At 44.4% G+C, this 27,692-nt stretch overlaps 1 protein-coding gene across 1 annotated transcript in view; it reads right to left on the bottom strand.

Annotated features, from left to right (window-relative positions):
- Positions 1-27,235, bottom strand: part of zfhx4 (zinc finger homeobox 4) — a 59,362-nt gene extending 32,127 nt beyond the window's left edge. The window contains exons 1-5 of the mRNA XM_084566114.1: positions 24,735-27,235; positions 24,175-24,387; positions 23,470-23,764; positions 21,155-21,696; positions 6,334-6,568 (exon numbers count right to left, since the gene is read on the bottom strand). Coding sequence (XP_084422240.1) covers positions 6,334-6,568; positions 21,155-21,696; positions 23,470-23,764; positions 24,175-24,387; positions 24,735-27,224 — 3,775 coding nt within the window. The 5' untranslated portion in view covers positions 27,225-27,235. The remainder of the gene's footprint in view (positions 1-6,333; positions 6,569-21,154; positions 21,697-23,469; positions 23,765-24,174; positions 24,388-24,734) is intronic.
- Positions 27,236-27,692: the final 457 nt, after the last annotated feature.

The following is a 27,692-nucleotide window of genomic DNA, read 5'->3' as shown; positions in this document are numbered from 1 at the left end:
TTTGGGCAGACAAAACACGCATTTCCCTTATTCTGGGAAGAGAAGCAATGTCCAAAGTGTCTCTCTCTCTCTCCCTTTTTTTTTTTTAACCTGTACTGCCTTGCTCTTAGGCCATTAGTCTGCTGCAAGTAAACAATGGAGAGGAACGGCTATTGCTACTGAAACACTGGAGGGTCACACAGACACACACACACACACACACACGACAAGCCACTGACAGCTGCTATAACTGCAAAGCTTCCTCCGGTTAGCGGCGATTAGCCTTAGCCTATAGGTAATCAATGGCTGCTATCAATTCCATACCTCCTATTGATGGATGAGGTAAAGGAAACAGAGAGGAGTGTGCGGAAGCAATTGAAAGAAAGATTTCTTTTTGTGTACGTGTTCCCAGAAATTCTACCTGATAACACTACTCCTAAATGTTCCTGCTTCTTTCTTTGTGTGTGTGCATATAGGCTGCCTTCAATGTCCATCTGTGAATTGTATCATCGCTGTCTGAGATTAGTGGCTGCTTGGACCCAGCGAGCGTATTGCCTGGTTACCGTGGCTCCGGCTCCACACAACCCTCCTCCCATCACTGGATTGTTTGTCTTAATGCTGTGTGACATGGCCCATTGTTTTGTCCATCTGTGGTTAAGAGTCAATGGACAGGGGGTGTATGAAGGGATCGAGGAGGGAAAAGAATGGAGGTGAGGGAGAAGAAAATAAAGAAGCATAGGGGTGAAAGGGGGGGGGGGGGGGGGGGGGGGTTGAAAAAAGGAAAGAAAAACAAGATGAGGACAAGAGCTGAGAGGTGAAAAAATATGGAAAGAGAAAGGTCAGAAAGAACCTGGAAGAATTGGAAAACATGCAATAACCTTGTGATTTCAATATGGACTTCCCTCCTTTCCAGGAGCCTTCAAGAGGCTTTCAGTTCCATATGGAGTGGGGCCTTAAGCTCTTTGTGATATCACCGAAGTGAAAGACGTACTGGCCATGTGACGCCAGCCCCCTCTTCAAAGGGTTAAGTCATATTTAGTATGCGTCCTCAGCGCCCCACGGCTTTGTATTGTAAATAAGACTAATGTGGCATTGGTCAGGTATGCTAATTCAGATAATCAGCGCAATTTCTGCAAATTATAACTGTCAGTGTGGTGGGCACAGAACCTTGGCGGAAAACATGAGGGAACAATTTAGCCCGGGTAATACCCCTCCACCAAAGAGCTGCTCAACTCAAAGAAAAACAATCGGCCTGAGCCCATACCGCCCCGACACACCATTTCAAAAATAGTTTATGGTGAACGAGGCTCATTTTTTTTTTTTTTTTTTTCTGAGGCACAAGTCAGTCTGCTGCCCTTTTTTTTTTCTATGCACACACAGAGACCGCAAAGTAATTATAATTTGCTTGGATGGAATTATTCAAAAAATGACCACATCTTTTACTCCCTGAGCCATAGAGAATATGGTTTGGGGAAATTTGGGGTAAATTGCTACTTGCCGAAAATATAATAATACACATATATGAACGTGTCTTATTTTGATTTGACAAATGATTTAAAATGCAGTGCATTGTCTCCAGCTAATTGCACAGCAATAAAAAACTACATGCTTCACAAAAAATCCTCCTGGGTGAAATCACATCACTCTCATCAGAACAGTTCTCCCCTGGACCTGCATTTTTACTCGTGTTGGGCACATAAAACAACATTCCAAGTTTTTTATTATGCGAGGAATGAATCCCATCTGACTGCTGATCTGTGGACTTTACCTTTTACAGTATGTAAGTAACTTCACAGTAAATGAAAAAGAAAAGGTCACAAATAAATGACTGTATTTAATCATCTGTACAGAGGCGAATCAATATGCATTGTAATTGGCTGCCTTAATCTATTTAGGTCAATTCTAAACACAGATACCTAATGGATGAATGCATGACAGGCACAGAACTGTACAAAAGTGTCCTTTCAGCTGGTCTCACCCTCTCCAGTCTAACTTGAAAGAGAAAATGGCCACCGCTATGCTAACTCTAGTGGTTAGCTGGATCTGGGTGTGTGTTGCATCCTTTCTCTCACTCCTCTGGCCATCCATGAATGTTTATGTAATGGCCACAAATTACTGAGACAAACCCTGGAAATAGACTTCTGTCTGAGGAGAGACCTTCCCGAAAAAAAAGAGAAGAGAACCACTGGAATGGTAAAACCACCCCCACCACCCACAGGAAAAAAAAAAAAAAGTATAGGATGAGGGAGTGAAAGTGAGGGAGGAGGGAAAACCTAATGTCTTAAAAGATGCTTTGGTGTCATCACATCGAAATGCTCTTTGGGAAACAGCAGAGCCTTTTCCCACATAACTGAATGATCATTTTAAGTGTTTTTTGAGCTCAGACTTAGTTCAGACACAGTTTGGGTTGGGTGCATGTGGAAACAGGGAATGTCGGCGTACTCGGAAACAAGCAAGATGGCAGACTTCTTCTCCGCCCGTGTTCCATCACTTCCTGCTGGATGCACACACAAGCACATCTACAGTATATCCACACGCAAGCACATATATAGGGATAATAAGAGTCCATTAGGCTCAGTGTTTAGCCTACAGCTGCTATGTAAATGGTTAGCACAGCTACACTAATTTGACCAGGACCAGAAAATGTCCCAGAGCCTTATCACTCAGAGAAAACAAAAGGCTCTGGATACACTCACACATGCACAACTCCCACACACACACACGATAAAAGTGTTGTTGGTCTCTCTAAGTCAGAAGAGGTCTTTTGTTTAAAGGGGGATTCAGACAAAGAGGGTCCTCTCCCTCCCTCTTTAATGCATGTTGGGTGGTGGTGGTAGTGGTGGTGGGGCGGGGTGGGGTGGGGGCATAGAGGGATGAAGATGTGTGGGTGGTGGGGTGGTGGAGGGATGGATGACAGGCTGGGCTCTCAGAAATAATTACCTCCATAAGATCCCATCTCCCTTTCCTTTTTGTGAGGGACAGAGGAAAAAAAAAGAAAAAAAAAATGACAGAAAGTAAAGTATGCAGAAAAGGCCCCATGTTTCTGCTTCGTCTGCCTTATGAGGAGCTTTACACATGATGGAGCACAGGGCTAATAGGCGAGCATACACACATAGAAAAACACACTCGAACACACACTCACCTCCTCAAAATGTTCTTCATAGCTAAACAAATGGTCAAACGGTCGAGATATCCGGCGACAGAAAAATCACTCAAACAGCTAAACTTCAGAGACTGTTAATGTTTCCAAAAAATCCAGCTAAACAAATTGTTCAAATTATACAGCCGATGATGGAATACCCATGACTCGCAATCTGTCATATTTGTATTTTTTTTTTTTATGCCTGAATTTTTACTTAAACGGCTCTATTCAGAGCATAACTTCATTACAGAGCGGAGAAGAGCACAAAAAAAATCTAATTTTTCTAATAACTTTTGGACGACCCTCAAAGCAAAATGGCCTCCAAGTCCTCCATGTTGAGAGGCAATTCATTTATGCTTGCTCGTCTGATGCAAACTGGCATTTTTTATAAACTCAATTTTCTTTATCACTTATAATTGTACACAGAGAGGGACGGTTTATCTCAGAAATGTGGACACAGAGGGCTTTTTGTCCGAAGGACGCCGTTCAAAGATCATGGTGAAAACTTTTTGTGGCACAGACAGCGAGTGTTAACTCCTGCGCAAGTGTATAAGGAGATAAGCGCACGCAGACACGCTCGACTGAGTTCTGAGAACTACCCAAAAACATTGAAACCTTCTCAATAAAATGCACACGTGCATTGGCCAACACGTGCATTATAGTGCACACAATGCAGCACAAGTGTTGCCTGTACACTCCTGTCTTTGTTCAGAACACCTATAGCCTTGCTTTGCGTCTCTGCAGTACTGTATCCTTAATTAGGCCATAAAATCAGCATCAAAATTGTTTAATGAAAGCCATTCACATGTACATAAAGTCCAAAGCATTAGAACTCTTATTCCCAAATGAGCCTATAATTATCTGGCTTGGTGCCAAGTCCCAGGCTTTAAGAGAAAGATACCGGTCAGCACTTAAATTAATCTTTTTCATACCAGTCTCTAATGAACAGAAAGTGCTCGAGTCAGGAGTTGCAGCCCCAGAAAACTAACAGCACGCATACACATGCATGTGTACACAAACGGGGGTTCTTTAACTGAACAGTGGCTGAAAATGTTGCCTACTATAGAGCCTTTTCCATCTGTGAAAACATTCGTATCATCTATCACTATAGGAGGCAAAAGCACCTTTTCTTTCTCATAAGTTATTCGCCAGTGTAATCCGAAACACAAAGAGCTCAGATATATATAAAAAACAATAAACTACTAAAAATAAAGGTGTATTTAACTCAAACACCATAGAACAAGAACACAACTAGAATGTATTGCATTGACTCTCAGTGTTTGATCTCTCCTTGACACACTGGTACTTCAGTCTGTTCCTACACCTGCCAAATACTTATGGGGTACAAGGAAATGGCTTTGAAACATTTACCATGTACCATGTGAAGGAAAGCTGTTGTTCGCAAAAAAATTAAGTAGCGGGCAAAAGGAGGGCATCCAAAAAATGTGGCTTAGCATTACAGATGTTGCCAGCGTCCGCTTAAGCTTTGCACTAGCTTCCTCATGGAAATTCACCATATAGCATCAAAGCCAAGGTATAAAACTAGAGCCCAAGCAACAAATATGGTGTGTTTTAAGAGTGGAACATATGAAATAGGTGCAGCGGGCAAATATTGCTTTTGACAGGTTTAAAACCTGGTTGTGCTCGCCGGTTTGAGAGAAGAGGGGGAAAAAAATGGCTTGTGTTCTGGATGATAAAAAAAAAAAACGGACAGGAACCAGAGAGAGTGGGAGAGGGAATAAGCAGGACAAAAAAGGAGAGAGAAAGATAGAAAAAGAGTGCAGGAGAAAGGAGGAGGAGGAGGTGGGTTGAAGTAAAGAGGGGGGGCATGTTAAAATGTAAGGTAATGATTTATCTAAGCATGCTTTTCTGCTGCACCCCAAATCTCACCGAAACTTTGATCCATGCGTAATTAAAACCAAACGTTCACCGAGAAACGGTCTCCATTTCAGGACTGGGAGCTCTTCTCCTGTTCGTGTGTATATGTGTATGTGTGTTGGGATTCACATATGTTTCTAAGCACGGGGCCCCCATCTGTTTTGGGAGTACATGTACAGTATAAACAGGACACTTTGGGGAGCACAGATTCATGGCGAAATACATTTACGGGCTGACATACACATACACACACACACACACACACACGAATGTATGGACTAATGCTATGCTGGAATGCTATTCAAAACGTGTTACCCCCCCTCCAGCCCTTGCCCCACCAACACACCCCACTCCACCCGCTCCTTCAGGTCAAGCAAAGCAAAAACAAGTTAAGCGCTCATTTTCTCCCGGCAGCATTAACATAGGGATGACTAAATAATGGACCCTGACTCCCCGTCTTCTGGTTTAAATTACAGCACAGCCCCCTCCCCTTACACCCTGCAACCCCTCACCAACCATCCAACCCCCACTCAAAGAAAAACGATTAATCTTTTTTTTTTTTTGTCTCTCTGAATGTTTTACAGTTCTGTTACACTTATTAGCTGCTGGCAGGATGGAGACTCTTAAATGAAAGCCAAATTGCTTTGGTCATGAGAAAGGAAATGAAAGCTCACTCCAGGGAGAGACTGTGTAGCCATAGCATATGAGTGTGTGTGTGTGTGTCAGTAACGTATGTGTGTGACTAACGTATGTGTGTACAGGCCTTTCACGAAGAGATCCTCCCAAGGTGAAATTTCATAAGCTGACTGCTTGCCTGCTTGGGATGTCCCTGTGCACGGGACAGCGTGTGTGTGTGAGAGTAGTGTGTGTTTCAGATATAAGCGCGGCAGCCTAATAGGAACAGTATGCTCATTTTGGAGAGATTAGGAGGAATGGACGGGTCTGTATCGAGAGACGTGATCTGGATATGAAGGCCAAAGGAAGGAGGGAATGAGTGAGAGAGGTTTGACAGAAAAAAAAGAGGGAGTGGTGCAAGAAAAAGACGGGAGGAGGAGGAGGAGGAGTGTGTGGAGTAGGGGGAAAAAAAAGACGGATCTGACTTCAAACGAAGAAAACTGACCACCACAACTAAAATAGACATTTAAATAAACAACATCTACAAAACTAAAACACTTGCAAACAGAAAATTATAACAAGAAAAAGGTGTGTGTGTTGCATTAGAGAAAAGAAAGGTGACAAAAGAGGACATAATCCACGGCTCAAAGGCTCAAATATAACACACACACTCAAGTCACAACTATTAAACAGACAAAGCAGGTGGAAAAAGCACAGACCTTGGCTGTTGTGGCACTCCTTGACATGGAACAGCTCGTGGAGGCTCAGTCCATCCTCGTCTCCTCCCAGGCCTTGCTGGTGCAGCTGGAGTTTCCTCAGTCCTTCGTTCTGCTGGTGACGAGCTGAGCGGGCGTGCTGCACCAGGTTGAGGCGGGCCTTGGTGGAGTAGTCACACAGTGTGCAGTAGTAGACACACGAATCGGGGCTGTAAGCACTGTCCTGCTTCTGCAAGTGCTGCGGAACAGAGGAGAAGAGAGCGTTGTCAGATGCACACTTCTATTAGAGCAGAGTTTTCAATGATTAGAAAAACCTTTCTTCTGCTTTACTTGATCTGAATCTCCCTTTGCCGATTATAAATATGGCAGCAGAAAGTCAGTGGGCTACATATCAATCAGACCTGTTATTTTATTTGTTTTTACAATAGGTCTTTCTACAAAAATTTGTTCAAGAGGTTTTCTGAAAAACCCCAAATTGCTTTCAAAATCAAAACTATCTCACACAAAAAAACACTTTAAAAGGATGTAGAAATAAATTCTAAATTTAGAACAAATGAATGTAAGGTAATCTTTTTAATCATTTTGAACCTAGGTAACATTTCTTAAACAGTAACAGATGTAGATCTAAGTAGTTGTGCTCGGTTCAGACCCTGCACACCGTTCCAAATTAACTTGATATGGTCTAGGTGATGTAACGATTAAAAACACACAGAAAGTCAGGCGAGGGGTTGAGCTCCGAACACTGTTTTTGTCTTTAACATGCACATTGTCCAGCTCCCCTTATTGTTGGCAGCTGCAGGGGTTTCTCATTCAACGTGTGCTGTCAGTTGCAAGCCCTTAATTTCCAGTTGCCTCTTTAATGGCATTGCAGCCATGCAAAGCTACCCCCTACCTCTTGTCCTGCCCTTGGTGTGTGTAGGTGCACAAACACACACACACACACGCAGAGACACACACACACACGCATGCACAGCCCCCATCCCACCTTTCCCTACTCCCATACACCCAGTCAAGCCAAGCATATCAAGTGTGCTTCTGTTGTTGCTGCCGGGCTAATGAACAATGCACAAAAACAAAAGACCAGGCCAAGCTTTTATTATCTGATCCTCTGTGGAGGGAGGGGAGAGAGACAGAGAGAGAGAGAGAGAGAGAGACACAGAGGAAAAGAGAGCAAAGCACGAACTGAGACACAGAGGTGGCTCATGAAGGTTAGCTTATACTTCAAGATTTATTCATACAGCCATGTGAGAAACAGGTGCAGGCTTCTATCCATGGACTAATGCACATAATGACGGGTGTGCCAACGCGACTCTGCCTCTCACATCTTCCTATAGACGTGTCTCTCTTGAAGCACATGAAAAGTTAGCCAGGTGATATTTTCTCCCGAGCACTGTTGCATCATGTAATATGGAGCAAGGAGAGAGAGAGAGAGAGAGAGAGAGAGAGAGAGAGAGAGAGAGACGGGAAAATACATTGGTGTGGTAGAAGTGTGTGTGGTGGGAGGAGTGGAGCGCAGGTGTGTGAGTTCTAACTCCCCCCCTCCCCTCCCTCCCTCTTCCCTCTTCCTCCTTTGACAAACAGGGATTAGCAACATAGCTACAGCCGCTAACACATCTTTTCTCTCTGTCTCTCCCTCTTTCTTTCTTTTGTCGGAAATCTTGCAAGGTTTTTTCTCACGAGACGGTGGGACGTCCCCTCGCAGTCAGAGGCCCTTTCAGAAGTCTTAAGTTTTAATTAAGTCGGAGTTGTCAGAAGAAAGCTCCCCTAGTCCAGAGCTCAGGGCCATTAATTACAGCTATCTTTGTTTCTCTGTGAAAGGAGGCCTCCCTCGCTCTTTCTCTCTCGCCCTCTCTTTTTCTTTGCTTCTTTTCTTTTCCTCCCCACCCACCCACCCCTTTGCAGGAGAAACCGGGTGGCTGAGCCTTGCTGAGGAAGCCACACACACACAACGGAAGTATATATCACATGCGTAAACAAGAAAGTGTGAATTCATGTCTTTTCATTAAAATATAAACTTTTCTCATTGGCGGTGTGTGTGTCTAACTCTTCCTAACAATTAGCCTTTAGAATGTTACCAATCACTTTGCCCTTCAAAACGGCCTTCCTTCTATTCGTCATACACAAAAGCCTCTGTGCTTACATACATCCTTATTGTCATTCACCCTGTCATCAATTATTTCTACGACAGTATTAAATCAAGAATACTTTTTGCTCCTGCGCCGCGTTTGTTCTTCCTCAACCCGACTGTGTCTGGACACTCCAACGTGCCTTTATTTCAAGACCATTCTGATAGAAATGAGGGCTACTTGGAATTGAATGGAAACTGAAAGGGGTCCTTAGTATTGAATGGAAAACTAGTAATCAAACAAGTCCTTTCTTTCCTCCAGTGACAACCTTCAGTATTGCATTAACAACCGCCATGGAAGAAAAGCGCATTGGAATTGGAAAGTGTGTGCTTTATGCATGCGTGCGTGTATGTGTGCGTTAATGTTTTCTGAGCGGTGAAGATGGCCATGATATTTAAGAGTCTTATCAGAAGAGAAAGGCGTTTCTTTGGAATTATCCTTGATAGTTTACAATGGCTCTTAATGGCATGGCCTTTTCACAGAACTGTGCCGCTTCAAAAATTAACATTTTCAAATAAATCATCTGTGGTCTAAAATACCAGACATCCTTCAATGTCCTAACTTACATTGTAATGTTTTTAGGATATGAGGCTTCAGCTGAGAGGAGCTGAATGATATACTTGGGGTTGAACCGGGCTGCCAGATAGGTTTAGGCCTAATATTAATTCTCTCCCCATCAGCACATTCCAGAGGGTTTGTTTAAGACCTAAACTAGAGGGCTGTCTGTCGTTCTCTGGCACTCTGCAGGCCTCAAATGCAGGCGGTCTGGTGATCACAGGCCAGAACATCCATGATTTATGAACTTTTAAAGGAGCACTTTGACTCCTGCCAGGCGTGGGCTGTGTAATGCATATTCAAACACACAAACATACTGTTCCTGCTCCTGGGTTTGCGCCCATGTGTGTCTGCTTGCAATGTGTATGTAATTTATGCTGCGGCTGATTTGTATGTGTGTACGCGCGTGTGGTACGTACATTTGTATCATATTGAGTGTCTCTGTATGTGTGTGTGTGTGTTTGCAGTGGCAAAAAGGGCCATCCTTGTCAATATGGCACCTCTCCAGAGTGCCTGGCGGTTAATTGTTGGGGATTAGTGTTTGGCAAACAACCAAATAAGCTAACACTCCCTGTGGGCCAATCAAAATCAGCTCAACAGTACTCCCTTGGCGGACCTAAACATGGCACAGTTGTCTCTAGATAGTGGAGGAGGTGCAAACACACACACACCCATATATATAAAAAATGTAAATTATGACACCTAGGACTACTTCCTGTTTACCTGTCAAAAACACAACATTGTCAGCCCCGTAAATGACACACATGCGCTCACACAGTTGTATGGGGAGAGGGGAGGAGAGTCACTTTGACAGGTAAAGGAAGCTCCCTTGTGTAGTGGTTCTCCGATGCTGCTGCTGCTATTGTGTGTGTGTGTGTGTGTGTGTGGATGAGGATGACAGAGGACTGCATTCATTATGCAGAATGAGATGTTTACAAAACACCTTTCTCTCACACACACACAAACACAAGCGCACACACCTCCCCTCCCCTCGCTCCCTTGGTTTGTGGGGAGGATAGCAGCACTGCTGTCTCATATCCATTTGTTCTATCTGGGGTGACAAAGCTGCCTCATTAACTGAATTCTTAATAAGCCAAGCCAAAAGACATCTCCTCACAACTTCTTTTATCTGCCTCTGCATGTACATGTACATGTACGTGGATGTGTGTGTGTGTGTGTGCGCGCGTATAATTTCAATCCTCCTTTTCTTCTCACTGAACGTGTGTGTTTGGTTTTCATGCATCAGTAATTTTCGACTCCACATTTTTTTTTTATTGTACCTCGTAAGTGTGTTTTTGTGTCTGTCTATAATTCCAGGCGTGTGTTTTTCTTTTTTTTTTGTCTTTGCCTATGGTTGTGATGTGCACACTGGTAGCATAAAAATATTTCGAAAGCAGCGCAAAGCAGTGGGGTTACATTTTCCTCCATAAACCAAATGACAAATTAGGGTATTCAGTACAAACATGACTCTTTCCTGTCATTAAGTGCAGAAGCAGGCAGCTAATGAATACATGCTGAAAGTACGAACCTTCCGCCACCACAGCTATGTCTTAATAACCAGTGTGTGTGTATGAGTGTGTGTGTCTGAGCGTGTGCGTACACGTTTGCTACGTAAAGAATGAGTGCATACGTTCAGTTTTGTTGCTTCAGTCCGCTGAGAGTATGTGCATGCATGCAAATGCACACCCCACACATTGTAAAAATAAAACCCTCTTTATTTCCTTTCATCAGTGTTTTTTTTTTATTTTAGGGGGGGAAGCACGGAGCTCGTTTGTTGAGTATACTTTTTCTTTTTTTTTTATTTAGATCGTCACCAGCTTCCGGGGCGATCCCCTGGGCCCCCGGAGGCCGTCAGAGACAAAAACAGCCCCACTTGGCCCAGCAAACAACAAAAGCATGTATTGTTCCTTGAAAGTATTTTAAACACATACCAGTGCTGCCTGGAAGGCTGCCAAGTGCAGAATTCCATCAGTGCTACCACCTCCCTAACACATGTTCCCGCTAACCGCCACTCAGCCCCCAAGACAGAGATGTAACGCAAGATCACTGCCAACGGATTCGCTGGCAGACTGCACTCCTGCAAATAGATGCTGATGGGCCCAGGTATGTGCCACCTTACCTCCACAGATAAAGACAACAGCGACTGTAGTGTATAGAGCGGCGGCGGCGGTGCTGCACAGACACAGAAACTAATGCGCATATAGAGGCCACGTAGAAAAACCGCTGAGTGCACAATGTACAAATAAACACACAAAATGCACAAGTCTTGCTCTGCTCTCCCCTTTCGCTCCCTGACAAGACCACATTGTGTGATCGGAGTCGCAAAACAATCCCGACCTTCTTTTATTTTGTGATAGTTGTCTCTCCTTTCTCTAGTACTCGGGTTCTCATTTTCATAAATGCAAAAAACAAAAAAAAAAATAATAACCAACATATTTCCGAGAGCTAAATTGCCTCTCCTGTTTCTCTCCGCTCTGCCTGTTGGCCGTCACATGTGATCACAGCTCTGGGGCCTGTCCATGAGGTGCAGGGCCTGTGGGCGAGCTTAGCTTAGGTCACCCAATAATAATAAGCATTCATCGTATAAGCGCTGCCAAGTCAAATAAATGAATTATCACAATGAGTCTTTCATACTAAAATTTCTGCTTGTCTTCTGCACTTCTGTGCTATCTCCCTACCTCTCTCTCTCTTTTTCCCAGCTTCCCCCTCCTTCCTTCTTTCTTCACTCTATTTCTCCTTTATTCCTCTTTTCTCTTTGTCATCAGAAAAAAATAGCTATCGAGCTTTGTGGGTGAGTGGAAAATAATGTAAGTCCAGTTAACAGCCTTGCTTCCATTTTTTTGACTCCCACACATGAATACACTCACTCACACACACGCACAGACAGTGACATACACACACTTGTAGCAGTGACGCAAGTGTGTCTGACGTACGGGTGTAAAGGTCAATCTGAAGTTCACAGCTTCCTGACCTCCTTCCCCTTTCATGGAAAAAAAAAAACCCCGTCGCTCTATCTCTTACTCTCTTTTGCTCAAGCAAACACACACACAAGGAATTAATACCGGAGCAAAGAAACAAGTAATAAACAACCCTGTTGATTTCTGATATTCCTCTTTATCCTGATCCATGAGTGTTTTTACCAAATATATTCTCTTACATTGTACTGACCCAGCATCTGGGAATGACAGACGCTAGGAGACACAGACACCAGAGCAGATCTTACTTACTTACTCATCGGTACATGAGTGTATGTGTGTTAGGTGTCTTGAAAGCCAGCTCACCTCCATCCCCCATGAAAATGGATCAGTATTTACATTAGCATTAGATTTAGACAGCATGGCTCAGCCACTTACTCCCTATTAGCCATACTGACCTTAGCCCATTAGGGTCTAAAAGCCCCCGCTTGTCTCCATCGCCGCCAGGTGAGACTGACCAGACCTCCCCATTTCCCTAACCATCTTGCCGCTGAGATGATCTTTTCCATCGACTCACAATGGGATGGAGATCATAAAATGCTGAGATCAAAATCATTGAAATGTTAACATGCTCGTGGGATTATGTTTTTCCAGCGCTGTGCAAGGGGAGGGATACTGCTTGAAACACTAACATACTTTTGGGTAGGGTTCATCGTTTTCCATATTTCCCAACATGCAAAGACGCTTTTGGGAAATCAAGGCAAGAGCTAATTGACAGGGTCTAAAACATAAATAAAGGGGTAGAAAATCTGGGCCTGCATCTTATTGGCTGGTATTATCAAAGAGATCTGCACTACATTGATGTTGTTATATTTAACTAAAACTGAAAGGGAAGAGAAGGGAAAATTATTTTGCTGCCGGAAAGAGGAGCAATTTTTGCCAAGTTTGTTTTCCTTTGCTCTGTTCGTAATGGAGACTCGCCGAGAAAAGGTCTATTAGAGAGAGTTAGACAAAGGGAATGACAGAAACATACAGAGAGAGAAACTAACCGATAGATACGATGATGTGAGAGGAGAAGAAAATCTATGACAGAGAGAACAAAAGATGGAAAGAGAGAGAGAGGGGGAATGATAGGGAAGAATCTAGACGAGTGTAGTCGGGTTCAAATCACTAATTACACATTCCTGAGCCTGTGAAGGGGAGTATTGTTTTCCAGTTAGCCCCTACCCTGTCGCATGGTTTCACTTAGCACAAAACAAAAGGTACAGGGAACAAAACACAAGACTAATACCAGGCCCTGCTAATGACAGAGAAATGGGAGAAATTATCCCTGGGGTGGATCCTCGTGAGAAAATGGCTGGTGATTACTGGACAAAGGGAGTTCATTTTGAAACTGTCACAAAATGGCAGACTGTCTGCTTCTTTTTTTGTATGACTTTAATTTATCAATTGCATTTGCAATATAATTAAAGCAGATATATCGCTGCACACGTAACATGTCTGGTTTATGCTTTGTTTGTAGTACAACACATTCTACGTAATCCCAAAATAAATTTCCAAGAGACTTAATCAAACAAAAACTTAGTTTCAGGCCTTATTCCTCAGAAACAGTGCGACAATGTCGCTCGTTGTGTGGATAAGCTACGCATAAGTGTGTGTATGTGAGCTCACGGTGGAGTGGTACCTCTGCCAGGGACAGCACAATGAAAGCACCTCTTCAGCGGAGCTGGTTTGCATATTGCCACAGGAAATCAAATGCCTTGCAGTTGACCTACAAGATGGCACACTTGATCCCTCTCTACTTTCTTTACAGGAGGCGGCCATTTCAGTCTGCTTTGTCTGCTTTGTCTGCTTTATCCGTTTATATCAAAACTCAAACATTTAACTTGAGGCTGTGTGTCACAGAGCACACACCGATAACTATTTTCAGACATGTTGCATAACTGTAAAAAGTCATCCGCACGTTCGGGCAACTTGGGATATTCCGTCTACCCCCCCGTATAAACCCATAATGATGAGCTCTGAGCTGTTCCGGCAACATAGAAGACCCTACCATTTTCCTCAAGAGCAAAGGGAGGGGGTAAGCTGATAGCGGTGGCAGTGCTGGGCAGAGTCGCCTGGCTGGTAGTGTTTGCCCAGGCCCCAGCCGTCTAAAGGAAGGATATTGTTTTCCCCTGAAAAAGCCTCAGCCGCAGTTCGCATACCAGCGTCCACTCAACATACCAATGGGCTCTTTGAAGATTACTCAAATGTTTGCCTTTGTTCCCCCCTCCCCCATCTGCCCCAACCCCTAGTCCTAACCTACACTCCTGCCAGAATGAGGAAAAGAAGAGGAAAAAAAAAAAATCAGACTTATATCTTCAGAAAACAGTGGGAAAGCAATACCACCCTCAGCTGCACTCAGTTCAAAATGGCCTCTGTACGGGACGGGCAGCTACTGAGAGGAATAATAGCACTCTGGCCCCCAGCACCGTAAATCTGAACATAAACAATAGAAAAAGGCAGCGTATTAATGGAGGACAGCTGATGTACAAGAATGCTAAATGCAAGTCTTCCATGTGTCTGCCGACGAACATGCTTTTTCGAGTCCGTCCCCTCCTCTCCCCTGTGCAAGTCCACAATTAAGAGTTGGATATGATAATTCCAGTGGGTTAATTTAACTAAATGTGCTGAAACCTCACGACCCCCTCGCCCCGCACACAAACCACATTAATCCTGAACAAGTAAGTGGGCTTTCTATCAGGTCTATTTCAAAGCATTAGGGATTACCTCGCAGAAACTAAGCTGCTTGAACTCACAGGAGGTCAGCGGTATTGTGCTGCTGCAAAAGATGGAAAGGCCGGTGGTGGAGACGGATAGACAGCAGGGACCGGTCAGTTCCTCTTTCCACACTTCCCTCTCCGGCAGCATCCCTCAATCCCTCTCCTTGCCTTCTTTCTCTCACTCTTTTCATCCCCCCGTCCCTCGCTTTCACCGCATAATCGAATATCTCCCACTACTTATCTATTCACTGAGCACCTAATGGTTAAAATCAATTGCAGCTGGAATGCTGAAATGCCGAATACTGGTCCACATGCTAATAATGACAGAGAGAGTGTGAGAAGGAGAAAGAGAGAGAGGGAGAGAGTGACTTGGGACCGTTCCAAGGGAGTAGCACAATTACCTCCAATCGATTGATTATTGATTTGGAAGGGTGTTGAGGAGTATTTCAGTTCAACTTTGTCCATATCAATATCCTGATAGCTTCATGAGAGGGGAAAAGCGAGCTAGCGCTATCTAAATACCACACTAAAGCTGATATTTCAGACTATTTCTAGGAGAAGATTTAGATTTTTTTCTTTTACTTTCACACAAATTAAGAACGCGCTGTAATCGGGTCAGGTGATTTTAAAAAGTAAAGCTAATGAACTTACACAAAAGTGTTTATCTGATCTCCCCGTCATGTGATCTGTCTGAGGCAGCTCTGATCAAATCTATGCACCAACAGTGGAGACAACGTGCCCCGAGAGATCATACTTGAGCTCCTGCGCCTTCTTTGATTATTACTTTGTGTTTTGTTTTTTAACAATCTTGTTATCTTTGTCCCAACAGGATGATCAAGACCCAAGAGGAAAGAATGGATAGGGAGGTGTTTAAGGATGGAAGGAGGAGGAGGAGGAGGAGGAGGGAAGTGAGTGTTTGAGATGAGGGAGAAAAGACAAACTCCTGCTAGTTCCTTTGTTCCCGCATCCCAGCAATGTTCCCTTTCCTTCTGGTGGTCTGGAAGACACTGACCCCCTCCCTTCCACACACTTCACAACACCCCCACGGCCCCACCACCCACCCCCCTTCTGCTATCGTTCCCATACCTGTCAGCCCCGATCTGCTTCACAGTCCCCTGCACATGGACACGGCCCAAATGACCCACAGCTCGGAGAGGGGTGGGAATGATTATGAAGAGGATCACATCTGGCTATTAATATGAGAAAAGCAGCACTGTCTCTTTCTCTGTCTCGCACACAGATAGGAAAAAAAAAAAACACACACACCTTGCCAAAGGAAAAAACAAAAGATATCTAGATTACAGTCGGCAGGACTCTCTTAACTAATTCATAAGAGAGTCAAGAAGTAGAGAGAGGAGAGGAGGGGTAAAGGGGATAGGGTAATTAAACATTACATATGAGTGTCAGTCAAGAGCTGGACCAAAGCTGGACGTGGCGCACACACACATACACCACACACACACACACAAACACACCAATGCTCTGCCGACCATCTGGTAAAGGCTTTGGAGGGAGAATGGGCGAAACTCTTATTAATATCTATGAGGATTATTAGGAACAAGGGGGAGGGGGGAGGTCAGTCCATTCAAACCTCTCTGTCAAACAGAAAGCTGCAGCCAAAGCGTACACACACAAACACACACACATGCACACACCTGCTTTTATGCTTTAATTAGCCGCCACCCTCCGTCCCCCACATCACCACCCCCGGACCTCTGAAAGATTTCCATTGTAATCTCCACGCAGGTGAAAGAGGAGACGATTTGAATAATCTACTAACCGGCGTCTCTTTGCCTTGCAGAGGAGAGAGAGAGAGAGAGAGAGAGAGAGAGAGAGAGAGAGAGAGAGAGAGAGAACGAGAACGAGAGGGACAGAGAGGGACAGCTAGACAGACAGACAACCTTTCTGGCAAAAGAAATACTGAAGTGAATTCATTTGTCTGCTCAGGTTTACAGCGCTGAACTCTTGGCGGCATCATCTGTCTCCATGACAGAACATGAAAATCTATATCTTGCAGTCAAGTAGCATCTAGTGTGAAGTGTCTGAGAACATTCCTTTTTGAAGAGAATAGCAACTCTTTAAGTCTGTCTGTGAGTGCGAGACAAGGACGCTGTGATCAAGAGCCTGTGTCTGGAACAAGCGTACATGGGCTCAAGTGGAAAATGGTAACTTGATAACCAACTACAATTGTGTGTGAGTGTGTACGCCGTTACATGTGCCTCTATGAATGTATGTAATGCCATACCTCTGTACATATGCGCTTGTCTGTGTGTGAGTGTGTGCGTGTGTGCATGAGCGTGCGGGTCATAAATGGAGCCATGCATTTGAAATAGATCCAGGCTCTTTTCTATTCTGGGGCCCGGCACAATGACTTTTTATGCAAATCTATGGGAGTCAATCTCCTGTCCATTTCCCCATCACACAAGTCCAAATGACAGTCCAATAATTTGGGCTGCATATATATAGGGCCATTTGATTTTCAAATGAGAGTGGGCAGGGTTGACCCTTGCTAATAGCCAAGGCACAGTGGTAGACTTAATATCACAGATGCACAAGCACAGCTACCTCCATCTGAGGGAGATGGAGGAGAATTAAATGTGAAGAAGGGGGAGCGGGGTGTAGATAGAAAACTGAAAAGAAAAAAATGTCCCTCTGTTGATAGAAAAGGCAAAAGAGAGGGAGAGAAATAAAAATGAGAGAACGATGTATCTACAAATCCAGCGTCTTCTTTTTCCTTCCATCTATCCCTCCTCCCTTTACTCCCCTTGTTTAATTCCCCCCACCCCCTGATTCCCAGTCATGGTGTTGCCAAGAGGATCATGGGTAATGAGATGGCCTATCTGCTGCTCCCCAGGGGAGAGATAGAAAAAGAGAGTGAGACAGAGAGCATGAAAGAAAGAGAGAGTCAGAGACAAAACAAAGAGAGCGGGTAAGGCAGAGGTGGTGAAAGAGTTTGAGACAGAAAGGACAGAAGGACAGAGACACATTCTACCCCTGTTCTTTACCTCCTGTGTGTCCCCCTAACAAATCACTCCATCTATGTCCTCTCTCTCCTTCAACGTCTGTCATAAAAAAAAAGTTGAGCATTTTATGAGCCCACGGGTTCAAAGGAGATTGTGAGAGAAGAAAAGGAAAAGAAAAACAGAGATACGGAAAAAGTGCAGCGGACCCCGGACGTCCATTTCCGCTTGAATTACGACGGAAAGTTGGACGGACTGGGCGGGGTGGCAGTGGTTGAAGACAGTTTAAGATTTATTCGGACAGCCATCTGAGAAACAGGTGCCACGGCATACGAGACACAGAGTGTGTGTACATGTGTGTGTGTGTGGTCCTTGACCATGCCACATTGACCATGAACATTCTCAACTCCTAATGACCCAGGGGCAAGCACAGCCCAGATCTCAACCTCAAAGCTCTGTGGGGACACACACGCGCACACAAACACACATGTTAACTACAAACTAAACCCCCCTACTTAGCCAGGCGGCACTTGTGAATGGCACTGACAGATTTACTCCTCTCTCTGTGTGTATTAACGCCAGTGTTTGTTATTAAAAATCATAACGAAGCCATACATCATCATATTGGATGCTAAGCTAAACATGAATGGGGCCAGCTATGGACACGCTGAGCTACAACACCGTTTAACGCCGAGCTTACCTCACAGGCTGCTAGCATAAAAATGCTACATTAAAACATCTTCCATTTTGTCATTTACAACGTCTCTAGCACTTGGCAGCTGTGATAATAACACAGAAGTGGCGTCCTACACACAGTCTTCATTTCCAAATGAATTCTGTATCACAAGAGACATAGTGTAAAATCAGAGTGGTAGTGCTCTCATTAGAAACAAACCAGGGCCACTCAGATTTCTTATATTTCCTCTCCAATAGTCAGGGCGGTGTAGACCTCCGCTTTTTCCATGTAAGGACTATAACTTCCTGCGCCACCTGCTGTGCCCTGGCCACCAGATGACTTGATGTCCATGTGCTGCTAATGTCATTTCCCTCTTGCTGTTTCAAAGTCTGGAAAAAAACACTTTCAAACTCTCAATTCCCCTTAGAAGTACTCCATTGCTGCTACAAAGCAGCCATAAAATCTCCTGAATATGCTTTTTGTTTGTATCTTCAAATGGTTTCCCATGCCATAAAGATATTCTGTGTTTCCAAAAAACCAGATGGTAAAGTCGTCAACACTCGGATCTTTTATGCGCCCGGCCAAGCTACCTCCATCCCCATGTGCTTTTCACCTCTGCCAATACATAAAAGGAGAGGTGTTTTTCTGGTCAAATAAAGAAATGATTTTTTTTTCCTCTGCTCTCGCTCTGCAGCTCTCTCTACTCTGTCTGGGCTTTCTCTCCCCCTCTCGCTCTCTCTGCTTTACCACTACATGTCCAAGGGTAAAATAGTGGAATTTCTGCCAGAGGCATTAAAAGCGTCATCTGTGGAACAGATTTGTTGAGGCCTGTGGGGTAGGCAGGCGGGTGGGTGGGTGGTTAGATGAGGTACAGGGGTGCATGGGTGCATTGAGGGGGCACTGGGATGACCCTCACTTGCCGAGGCTAAACTGGTGTTTGTCTGAAAGGACACTCCCTTTTCTTAACTTAACTTGGAAAGCAAAGTAACAAGCGCCTTGGCTACATTTCTGTGTGGTTGATAGCGCTTTTCGGGTTCGTACATTTAATCACAACTGTTATAAATAGCTTTTTTTTGGCTGATTAAAAGGCCAGTGTTTAGTGTAGCCTTGGTAACCTATCTGGCCATTACCTCACAATACAACAACTCAGCCAAAAGTGTCTGAACTCTCTCAAATGCATCAACATGTATACCCAAAAATACACCTCCACTAAAGTCTTCTTTGTTCTAACTTATCAAGCTAATCCTATAGGTTAGAATCTCAGCGAATGTAGGTACAAGGACTGAGCAGAAAAGTCCCCAATTCATCCCATGCCAAATGCAGCCTTTGCCAGACAGCTGGACAATCCTGTGTCAATATGCACATCCTGCTGAAGTCAACTCAGACTGTTTTAAATAACGCTAAGAATGCCAACGTCCTTAATCCAGTTAAGCCCTGAAACGTTAAGTAAGAATCAGTCACAGATATTCAAAGGTAATTCCTTAAAGATTACTATACACCTTCCCCCCACTCCCAAAAAAGAATGGTGACTAAAGCCTGGTGAGTAATTTATAAATGTAATGTTGCAGATTCATATCTTTAAAATGTAATGTTGCACATTCTCTCTCATCTTTAGTTTTACATTTTTCTCTTACAGACGAAATTGTACAGTTATTTAAAAATAAAAACTACCCTCTGGAAATAAGAATAAATAACAGTGATAAAATCTTACATATAAAAGAGAGTAAAGCATTCTAAGATGAAATTGTAGTTTTATATTCTATGTAAAAATAAAAACGACAACACATCAATATAACCCTGTTTTCTACATCTCCTTACAAATGTTGTTTCCGCATTTAAGGCACGACATACACAAACACCTCCCACTGCCAAATGTTGCACACAGTAGTAAAGAAATCCTCATTAATGTAATGCACTTGATCCTGTCCTGTAGGTCAAGGCCTTGGAAATGTAACAGCATCCTATTAAGCTGAAGGAGATGTCTGACAAACTAAATCACCTTAAATATATAGGAGTGGAGAAAGCTGCCAAATATTGGGCATGTTGGAATTTCTTCGCAGGAGCTATTTATTGCTCCGAGTGCGAAGAGTTTAATTAGTTAAGTAACTACACTTAAACATATGTATACTTTCATTATAAATCAGGAGCCATTTTTACAATACTTCTACCAAATAGTTATTTGTCCCGTTTCAAGTTCTCAATGTGGGGACATAACATTATTGTTCAGTAGATGAGATAATGAAATACTTTCTGGCTATACATCCTTTTCAAGAAAATATTTTTTTATTTCAGACTTATTAAGACGTGGAAAAAGAAAACAGCCGAAGAAAATCAAAACTTTGGAATATGTCAAACTTGCTGATAGTACGTGACTCGTGTATAATTAACAGACAGACTAGAACCAGGCGGTCACAAGCTGGAAATGTACCCATATCGGATGGAAATCAGCCTCGGTACTCTCACAGTGACCTTTGCCATCTTTGTCATTCCATTCTCATGGGAACTTTCTATCTGTGTGACGCTGATGTTAAGAGGATGGGGCACTTCTCTTGTCTAAACAAAAATATATATGCTTTTTCTCACTCTGTATGGTATTCCTGTAGCATGTGTAGTGGTAGGAATGCTATTATAGCTGTACTGTGCTGCATGTGACACACTATCAAGTATTGCAGAGATACTTTGTTATGGTATTTTTAGATTTTATATTTAGGATTTTATGCTTCATGTGTAGGCACTGATATTTTAATGTTGAGCGTTTTCTTATCAGCTTGGATAAAAAGCAGAGATTAGAGAACTGATGTTGGCAGGACACCGTAAAGAGTGATTTTACCTTGTAGACGCGGATGGCAGACTCATGCCTCTGGTTGGTGGCATGCAGCCTCAGTTTATCCACGCTGTTGCTGTAGTAGTCGCAGGCGTTGCACTTGAGGTGCACTGGGTTGCCAATGGCCACACACTTTAATCTCCACTGGTTGGCCTTGCCTCCCTCCTTGATGTGGGCCACCAGCTGGTGCTTCTGCATGTGCTTGTCTGTCTTACAGTGCAGCTGAAAGTTGGCCTTAAGCTGGGTGTTGTAGTTGCAGAGCTTGCACTGGTAGACATCGCCCACCACGCAGCGCCACTCCTCCTCGGGCAAAGACCGCTCGGCGTTGACGTGGCCGTTGAGAGCCTCCAGGCTGTCTGTGGAGTAGCAGTTGCACACAGCGCACTGGTAGAGGCGCAGCGCGGGATCGTTGATAGGTGGCGACAAGGAGGAGAGGGAGGGGTCTGATGAGGACATACCCCCCATTCCACCCGAGGTTACCAGGGACAGGTCATCTGCCATCAGTTGACCGCTGGCAAGACGCAGCTCGGCTGATAGGTCACTGTTCACTATGGAGAAAATGAGTGAAAACACAGGTTAGACAGTGAAAACGAAATAGAAATTATAGAGTAAAAGCTAGAAGCTACAAAAGAGTTACCTACAGTACATGGAAGCATTGAAAGATAACATGTCAGGGCCACATGCAAGGCAGGAAGAATGGTGCATAAATACAATAAGATATAACAAAAAGACAAAGTGCTGCGAAAAATGAAAGGCTTGCATACATATGGAGTGATAAAGGACAGAGAGAAAGAAAAGGCTCTTTTTATTAAATGAAATTAAGTGTGGAAAGAGAAGTGAGTCTTCTATGCAGGCCCCTCTCGCACAAAAGGATTTGATAAAATAAAGCCTCACAGAGGACTAGGGCTCCTTACAAAGTCTTGTCTATAAAAAACCTTAATAGGATTGAATCAGGATCAATTACAATCATCCTTTTCAACTTGCTAACTCGCTCATCAGGTAGCTTTAATTACTGCTCTCAGCAATGGTGGGACAACGGTTTTAGAGCTCTGAGCCTTTCTCACATCCACGCACAGATTTGAGAAGCTGATCAATGCGCTGCACACTGTTTCTTTTTCCTCTGCCCACCCACCCCAGGACAAAAAAAAAAAAAAAAAAACGTATCTGCCATTCATACGAATGTAATTAACTCTTTCGTTTGATCCCGTCATTGTCCCTCTATGCATGTTACCACAGCTCATTATGTCTTTTTTCAAATATCACAACACAGTGTATGAAGGACACAATTACACATCATCTGAGTCATATTTTTTTTTTACAGAATCACTTTTTCCCCAATTAGTGGATGACTAAATGTGATTTTGTGTGTGGGTGTGTTTTGTGAGCACTGGTATAAAAAAAGAAAAACATGCATTCATCTACATGCCGTAGGAACTTAGTCTAAATGTGCCATTGTGGCTAAACGTGTATGTATGTTCATGTGTATCCGTTCATAACCTATGCCTGCATTTGCCTGCATTTGTGTTCGTATTTGAATATCCTCCTCACACCATCTACACCTATGTACAGCTGCGCTCACTATGGGGAGCTCAGTGGTATCAGTGTAATTCACTGAGAGTACATCTGCTAGCTGGGCTGTGACCTCCACACTAGCGGAGGGAGTGGGTGTGTAACACTGCAGGGTCATTGTTAAATCTCTCTCACTCCTACGGGAATCCGCTTCCTGCTGTGTGTGAGTGTGTGTGCAAGTGTATGCGTGTGGATATGTGTGTTCTCTCCAGGGTGAGCAAAGGTGGTGTGTGTGTGTGTGTGTGTTGGGGGGGGGGGATTAAGCTGACTTAAGAAAATTACAAATGAAAGATTAAGAATAATTCTCATGTGGCATCTCATAATCATTTTTTAATCAGTGAGAGGGGTCAAAGAAAGGAGACAATGACAGAGGGACAATATGAGAGCGGAGATAAGAGAGGACGAGAAAGAGAGGAGGGCGAGGGAAGGGAGCCACTGTGAAAAAGGATGGGGATCAGAAAAAGAGAAGGTGAGAGGGCACGGAGAAAAATGAAGAGGAACAAAGAAAACACACTGAGATAAAAGAAGGAAAAAAACAATACATAGATGGCATCAGATTTATGATACAAAACAGATAAAATTGGCCAAGTGAAAAATGAGCAGAAGGGAACTGAATAACAAGCTTGAGGGCAAAACTATTTAAAAGGAAAATACTCAGAACAAATGCCTTTTTTTTTGTGCATTGTAATTTACTTATGTATAAAACTCATCAGGCATGTCTACCTCAGTGTTTTGTGTCAAGTGTCACTCACCTAGACCAGATCCAAGAGCAGCTGCCGTTGCAGGATCGAGCTGAAACGGGTTAATCATCATCTGGGCATCCGGGCCTCCGCTGCCTGCGGGGTTCTCCAGTTTTACACCTGCGAGGCCCATGTTCTGGGCCAGGTAGTACTGGTAAAGCTCTGCCTCGGCCGGGGCCAGACCCAGATGGAGGCTGTGTTGGATCTGCTTCATGTTCTGCTGCAGCAGCATCATGTTGTGCATGTGCTTCTCGCTGGTCATGTGGATTCGCAGGTTCCGTGCCACGTTGGTCTCATAGTCACACACCTGATGGGGGAACGATGGCAAAAATTGAGAATATTTTATGTTATCTGCTAGTTTGGACATGGTCATCTAATAATAATTTTACACTTGCAATTATAATATTCATCATTTACAGTTGTATAATGTTCAAAATGGGCACTGACAATGACAACAACAAGAAAATGTTAACACCTATACCCCAGAATAATAGGTCATTAAAGCATTTTAATATTGTACTCATGAATTCATAAAGGATTGTGCAATACTTGGAGATAATTCTGTAATGTTTAATTCATTTACTTTTATACCAGAGGCCAGATGATGTGGCCAAGAAAAATAATAGAGACAGTGACGCAGAGGGAAATAGCGCACTCATTATGTAGACAGTGCAACAGGCAAGCAGAGCTACAATGACGCTCTGTTTGTTTCATTACCTCACAGCGCCAAGTGGGCTTCTGTTTGGGCTTTGATGGCGAGGGCGCACCGCAGCCTCCACCAAGACTGGCACTGGGCACAGGGTTGGCGTGGTTGTGGTTGTATTGTGCCTCACTGCCACCGTTCTGGAGTGTTTGTACATTGTTCAGATGCTTGTCCGACTGCATGTGGATGCTAAGGTTGCCTTTGGTGGTGGTTGAGTAGTTGCATACCTAAAAGGAAAAAATGGGTACTAAGAATTAATTAAATTGATGCATGATGAACATTGAAATGCACGCATAACAAGGAACAGTCGATATCTGATGTATAATTTAGCATGAAAATTCATATTTTATTTAGCTAAATGTTTGTGTTTATTACGTCAAGCTGTTGTTGAATAAAAAGAGACAAACATGTTAAAACATATGTAGTTACTATATAACTCTGTGAGCATAACTATGAATCTAAACCCTCCTCTAATTAAAAAGAAATGGGTATTATCTTAATTTCAAAAATAAAAAAAATATAAAATATAAAAATACAGGGAAATCCATGTAGAGGAAAAAAAAGATGGACAGACCTCACAGCGGAAAGGCTTGTATCCACAGGTATAGCTTTCGCCTCTGGCTAAACGAGGGTGAGGCTGTCCTGTGCGGCAGTACACACAAGATCCACCAGACTCTGGATGTTTCTCCTTCATGTGAGCGTCCAGTGTCTGCTGGTATTTGTAGTGCCAGTTACACTTGGGACACTTCAGCGTCTTGCAGGAGTTACGCGAATGCATCATCGTCATATGCCCTCCCAGAGACCGTGAGGATCCTAAGACTGTGTCACATTTGGGGCACTCCACCCCACTACCTGGGGACCCTTCACCTGGACCAGGGGTGCCAGGAGTACCTGGAGTTCCAGGCGTACTAGGATTTCCTATGTGTTGATGTAGAGGGCCAGGACTCTCATCATCTCTGCGCAACATCATCATGTCAAGGGGGTTGGAGGATGGCGATAACCTATCCCGTCCTGCCAGGCCTTCACTGGTAGAGTCGTTGCTGCTCTCCCGCTCTCTGGCAGCTGCCAGGGCAGTGGACATGCGGCTCTTCTCCATCTCGAGCTTCTCGTACATAGTCGGGGAGGAAGAGGAGGTGGATGCAGGGCCTTTGTCACTGTTCAACTTTAGCACACTGTTGGAAAGGGGGGAAATACTTTGGTTTAAGAGAGGGAAATCTTTGCTACTGGTGCTGTTGGCCCGCTGGCCGATCATTGCCATGGTCATGGCCTGTTCCTCCTCCTCATCTACTTCCATTTCTACTCCACCACCACTGGAGTAAGCATCCTCATCCTGCTCTGGACTTTCTTCTCCTGCTGTACCGGGCTCCCGCTTGATAGGCGGGTACTGGCTCAAGTCCGGCCCATTGGGTTGCAAAGTGCATGTGTCCCTAACGTGGCCTTTGCAGTCACTATCAGAGTTCTGACCTTCCAAGTTGCCACCAGTGGCAGCAGCAGCAGAACTCCCGCTGGGGGTTCTGTGGGCACCAGCCCCTCCCCCGAGGTTTGGGTTGGTCTCAGCCTTTGGCATGGTTTGGGTTCTGAGGGTTTGGTCAGTAGAGGAGCTGCTGGCACTGCCCTTCAGGAAGGCAAAACCTGCCTGAAGGGAATCTGCATTCTCCCCACTACTGTGGAAAGTGTTCCACAAGCCGCGGAGCCCAGTGTCTGGCCCTAGAAAGTTGGCAGGTGAGGGAAAGTGGGGTAGCACAGAGTTTTGGGGTTTTTTTGGTTCCAGAAAGCTTATAAGAGGTTCTTTGTCCTTGCCGATGCCCTGGATGATAGCAGAGACGTGCTTGTTGCCCATCAGCTTCTGCTCCTGCTCATTCAGAGTCATACGGTGGTCATGGACAGCATGTGTCACGAAGGAACGGCTATAGCCAAAAGACAGCTTGCACAGGAAACACATCAGCACAGGCTTCCGCCGCCCATCGGCCACGCAGCCCTCAAATTTGGACAAGTCCACATTGTTGGGGACATCTTTGGACACACAGGAGTTTTTGGCTGCACCATCCGCCTTCAGATAGTCTTTGTCATTCTTGTGGCGGAGGTCATAGACACGGAAACTGTGCAACACAGGACCAGCGCCCACCAGCCCTCCAGCTGAGGTATTTGGGAAGGAGGGGTGGTCGGTCGCTAGGGGTTTACTCCCAAGGGATGAGGCGATGTGGAAGGTGTTGATGATCTGGGGGTAGAAGGACATGGGTGCAGCGTGCTGCTCCAACCGCTCCCCCACTGGGCTCAGGCCACTCTGACCACTGCTGGCCTGGGCATTGGGGAAGGTCTTTGGGGACAGCAGGCCCCTGAATTGGAGAGGCCCAGGGAGCCCCACCTGGTTGCCACGCTGCTCTTTGGAGTCCTCTAGGATGAAGGCTGAGCCATCGGGCTGGTAGATGATCTCGCCACACAGGTTCTCCACATCACTATCCTCTTCCATTTCCATCTCACTGTTCATTTCCCCCACTTCTGCAGCACTCACCTCGCGGTCTCCTTCATCTTCACTCTCCTCCCCTATCATTCCTTCAACCTCCTCACCCTCCTCGTGACCTCCACCAACAGGCAGACGGGCGTTGGGGCAGTGGTGCTCCATGTATTTTTGTAAACTGGAGAAGGAACTAGAACATTCGTTGCAGGGGATCTCCTTTGCCGGTGCCACAGGGGATGTGGCAGGGGCAGAACAGTCCGAACCCAAAGCTGCTCCTCCTCCTCCTGGTAAAGTTCCGGTAACACTTCCTTTGTTACCGGTAGTAAAGCTTTCTCTCCGACTCTGTTCGGTTACAGGGTCGATGGTTGCACTGACAGTGGTGGGGGTAGTAGTGGACCTCAGAGGGCTCACAACGGGCTCTCCAAGGCCATTCTCCGGCTCTCCAATGGCGGCAGGTGACAACTGGTTATTGTTGGCATTGTTGCTGTTGGCGACACTGGTCTCCATGACGACAACGGAGTTGTCCTCAGCAGCAGCATCCAACCTCTGGCCACCATGTTCTTGCTGCCGTGACGACACCATAGGGGGAGAGTCACAAGTTGCCATGACGACCACTACATAGGGATCTCATCTCATCCAGCCCAACAGGGACCTGAGTTGGGAAAAGAGAAAGTACAATTAAGATTTAGTAAATGGTGTACTTAACTACCATCAGCAGCTCTCAAACATTCAACCGTGGCTTTTCTGCCCCCAGTAAATGTACCTTACAAAAAGGATTTTTTCAAAAACCAAGTCCTGTAATTTTGTCTTACTTGCTGTCTAAAACAACTATCAAACTGAGGTAATGGTCATTCAAATTTATTAAAAAACTTGATTAAAAAAATGGTTTAGAGGAGTTTGCAATCATTGTCTACATCAATCTTGATGTGTTCTTAGCAGTCAGGAGTTGACAATTAGGCAGAAACTATTCATCTAAGTAAGACAGGGCATATTATAATAAAAGTAATAAAGTGTGTGAGTATACATGTCAAGGTGGAACACCGGGAAGCTGGAAAACTAGCTCGTGGCAAATTT

The sequence above is a fragment of the Chelon labrosus genome (assembly GCF_963514085.1).
Source record: "Chelon labrosus genome assembly, chromosome: 18".
In the NCBI taxonomy this organism is placed as follows: domain Eukaryota; kingdom Metazoa; phylum Chordata; class Actinopteri; order Mugiliformes; family Mugilidae; genus Chelon; species Chelon labrosus.
The sequence above is the reverse complement of the archived record's forward strand: the minus strand, read 5'-3'. Positions and strand labels throughout refer to the sequence as shown.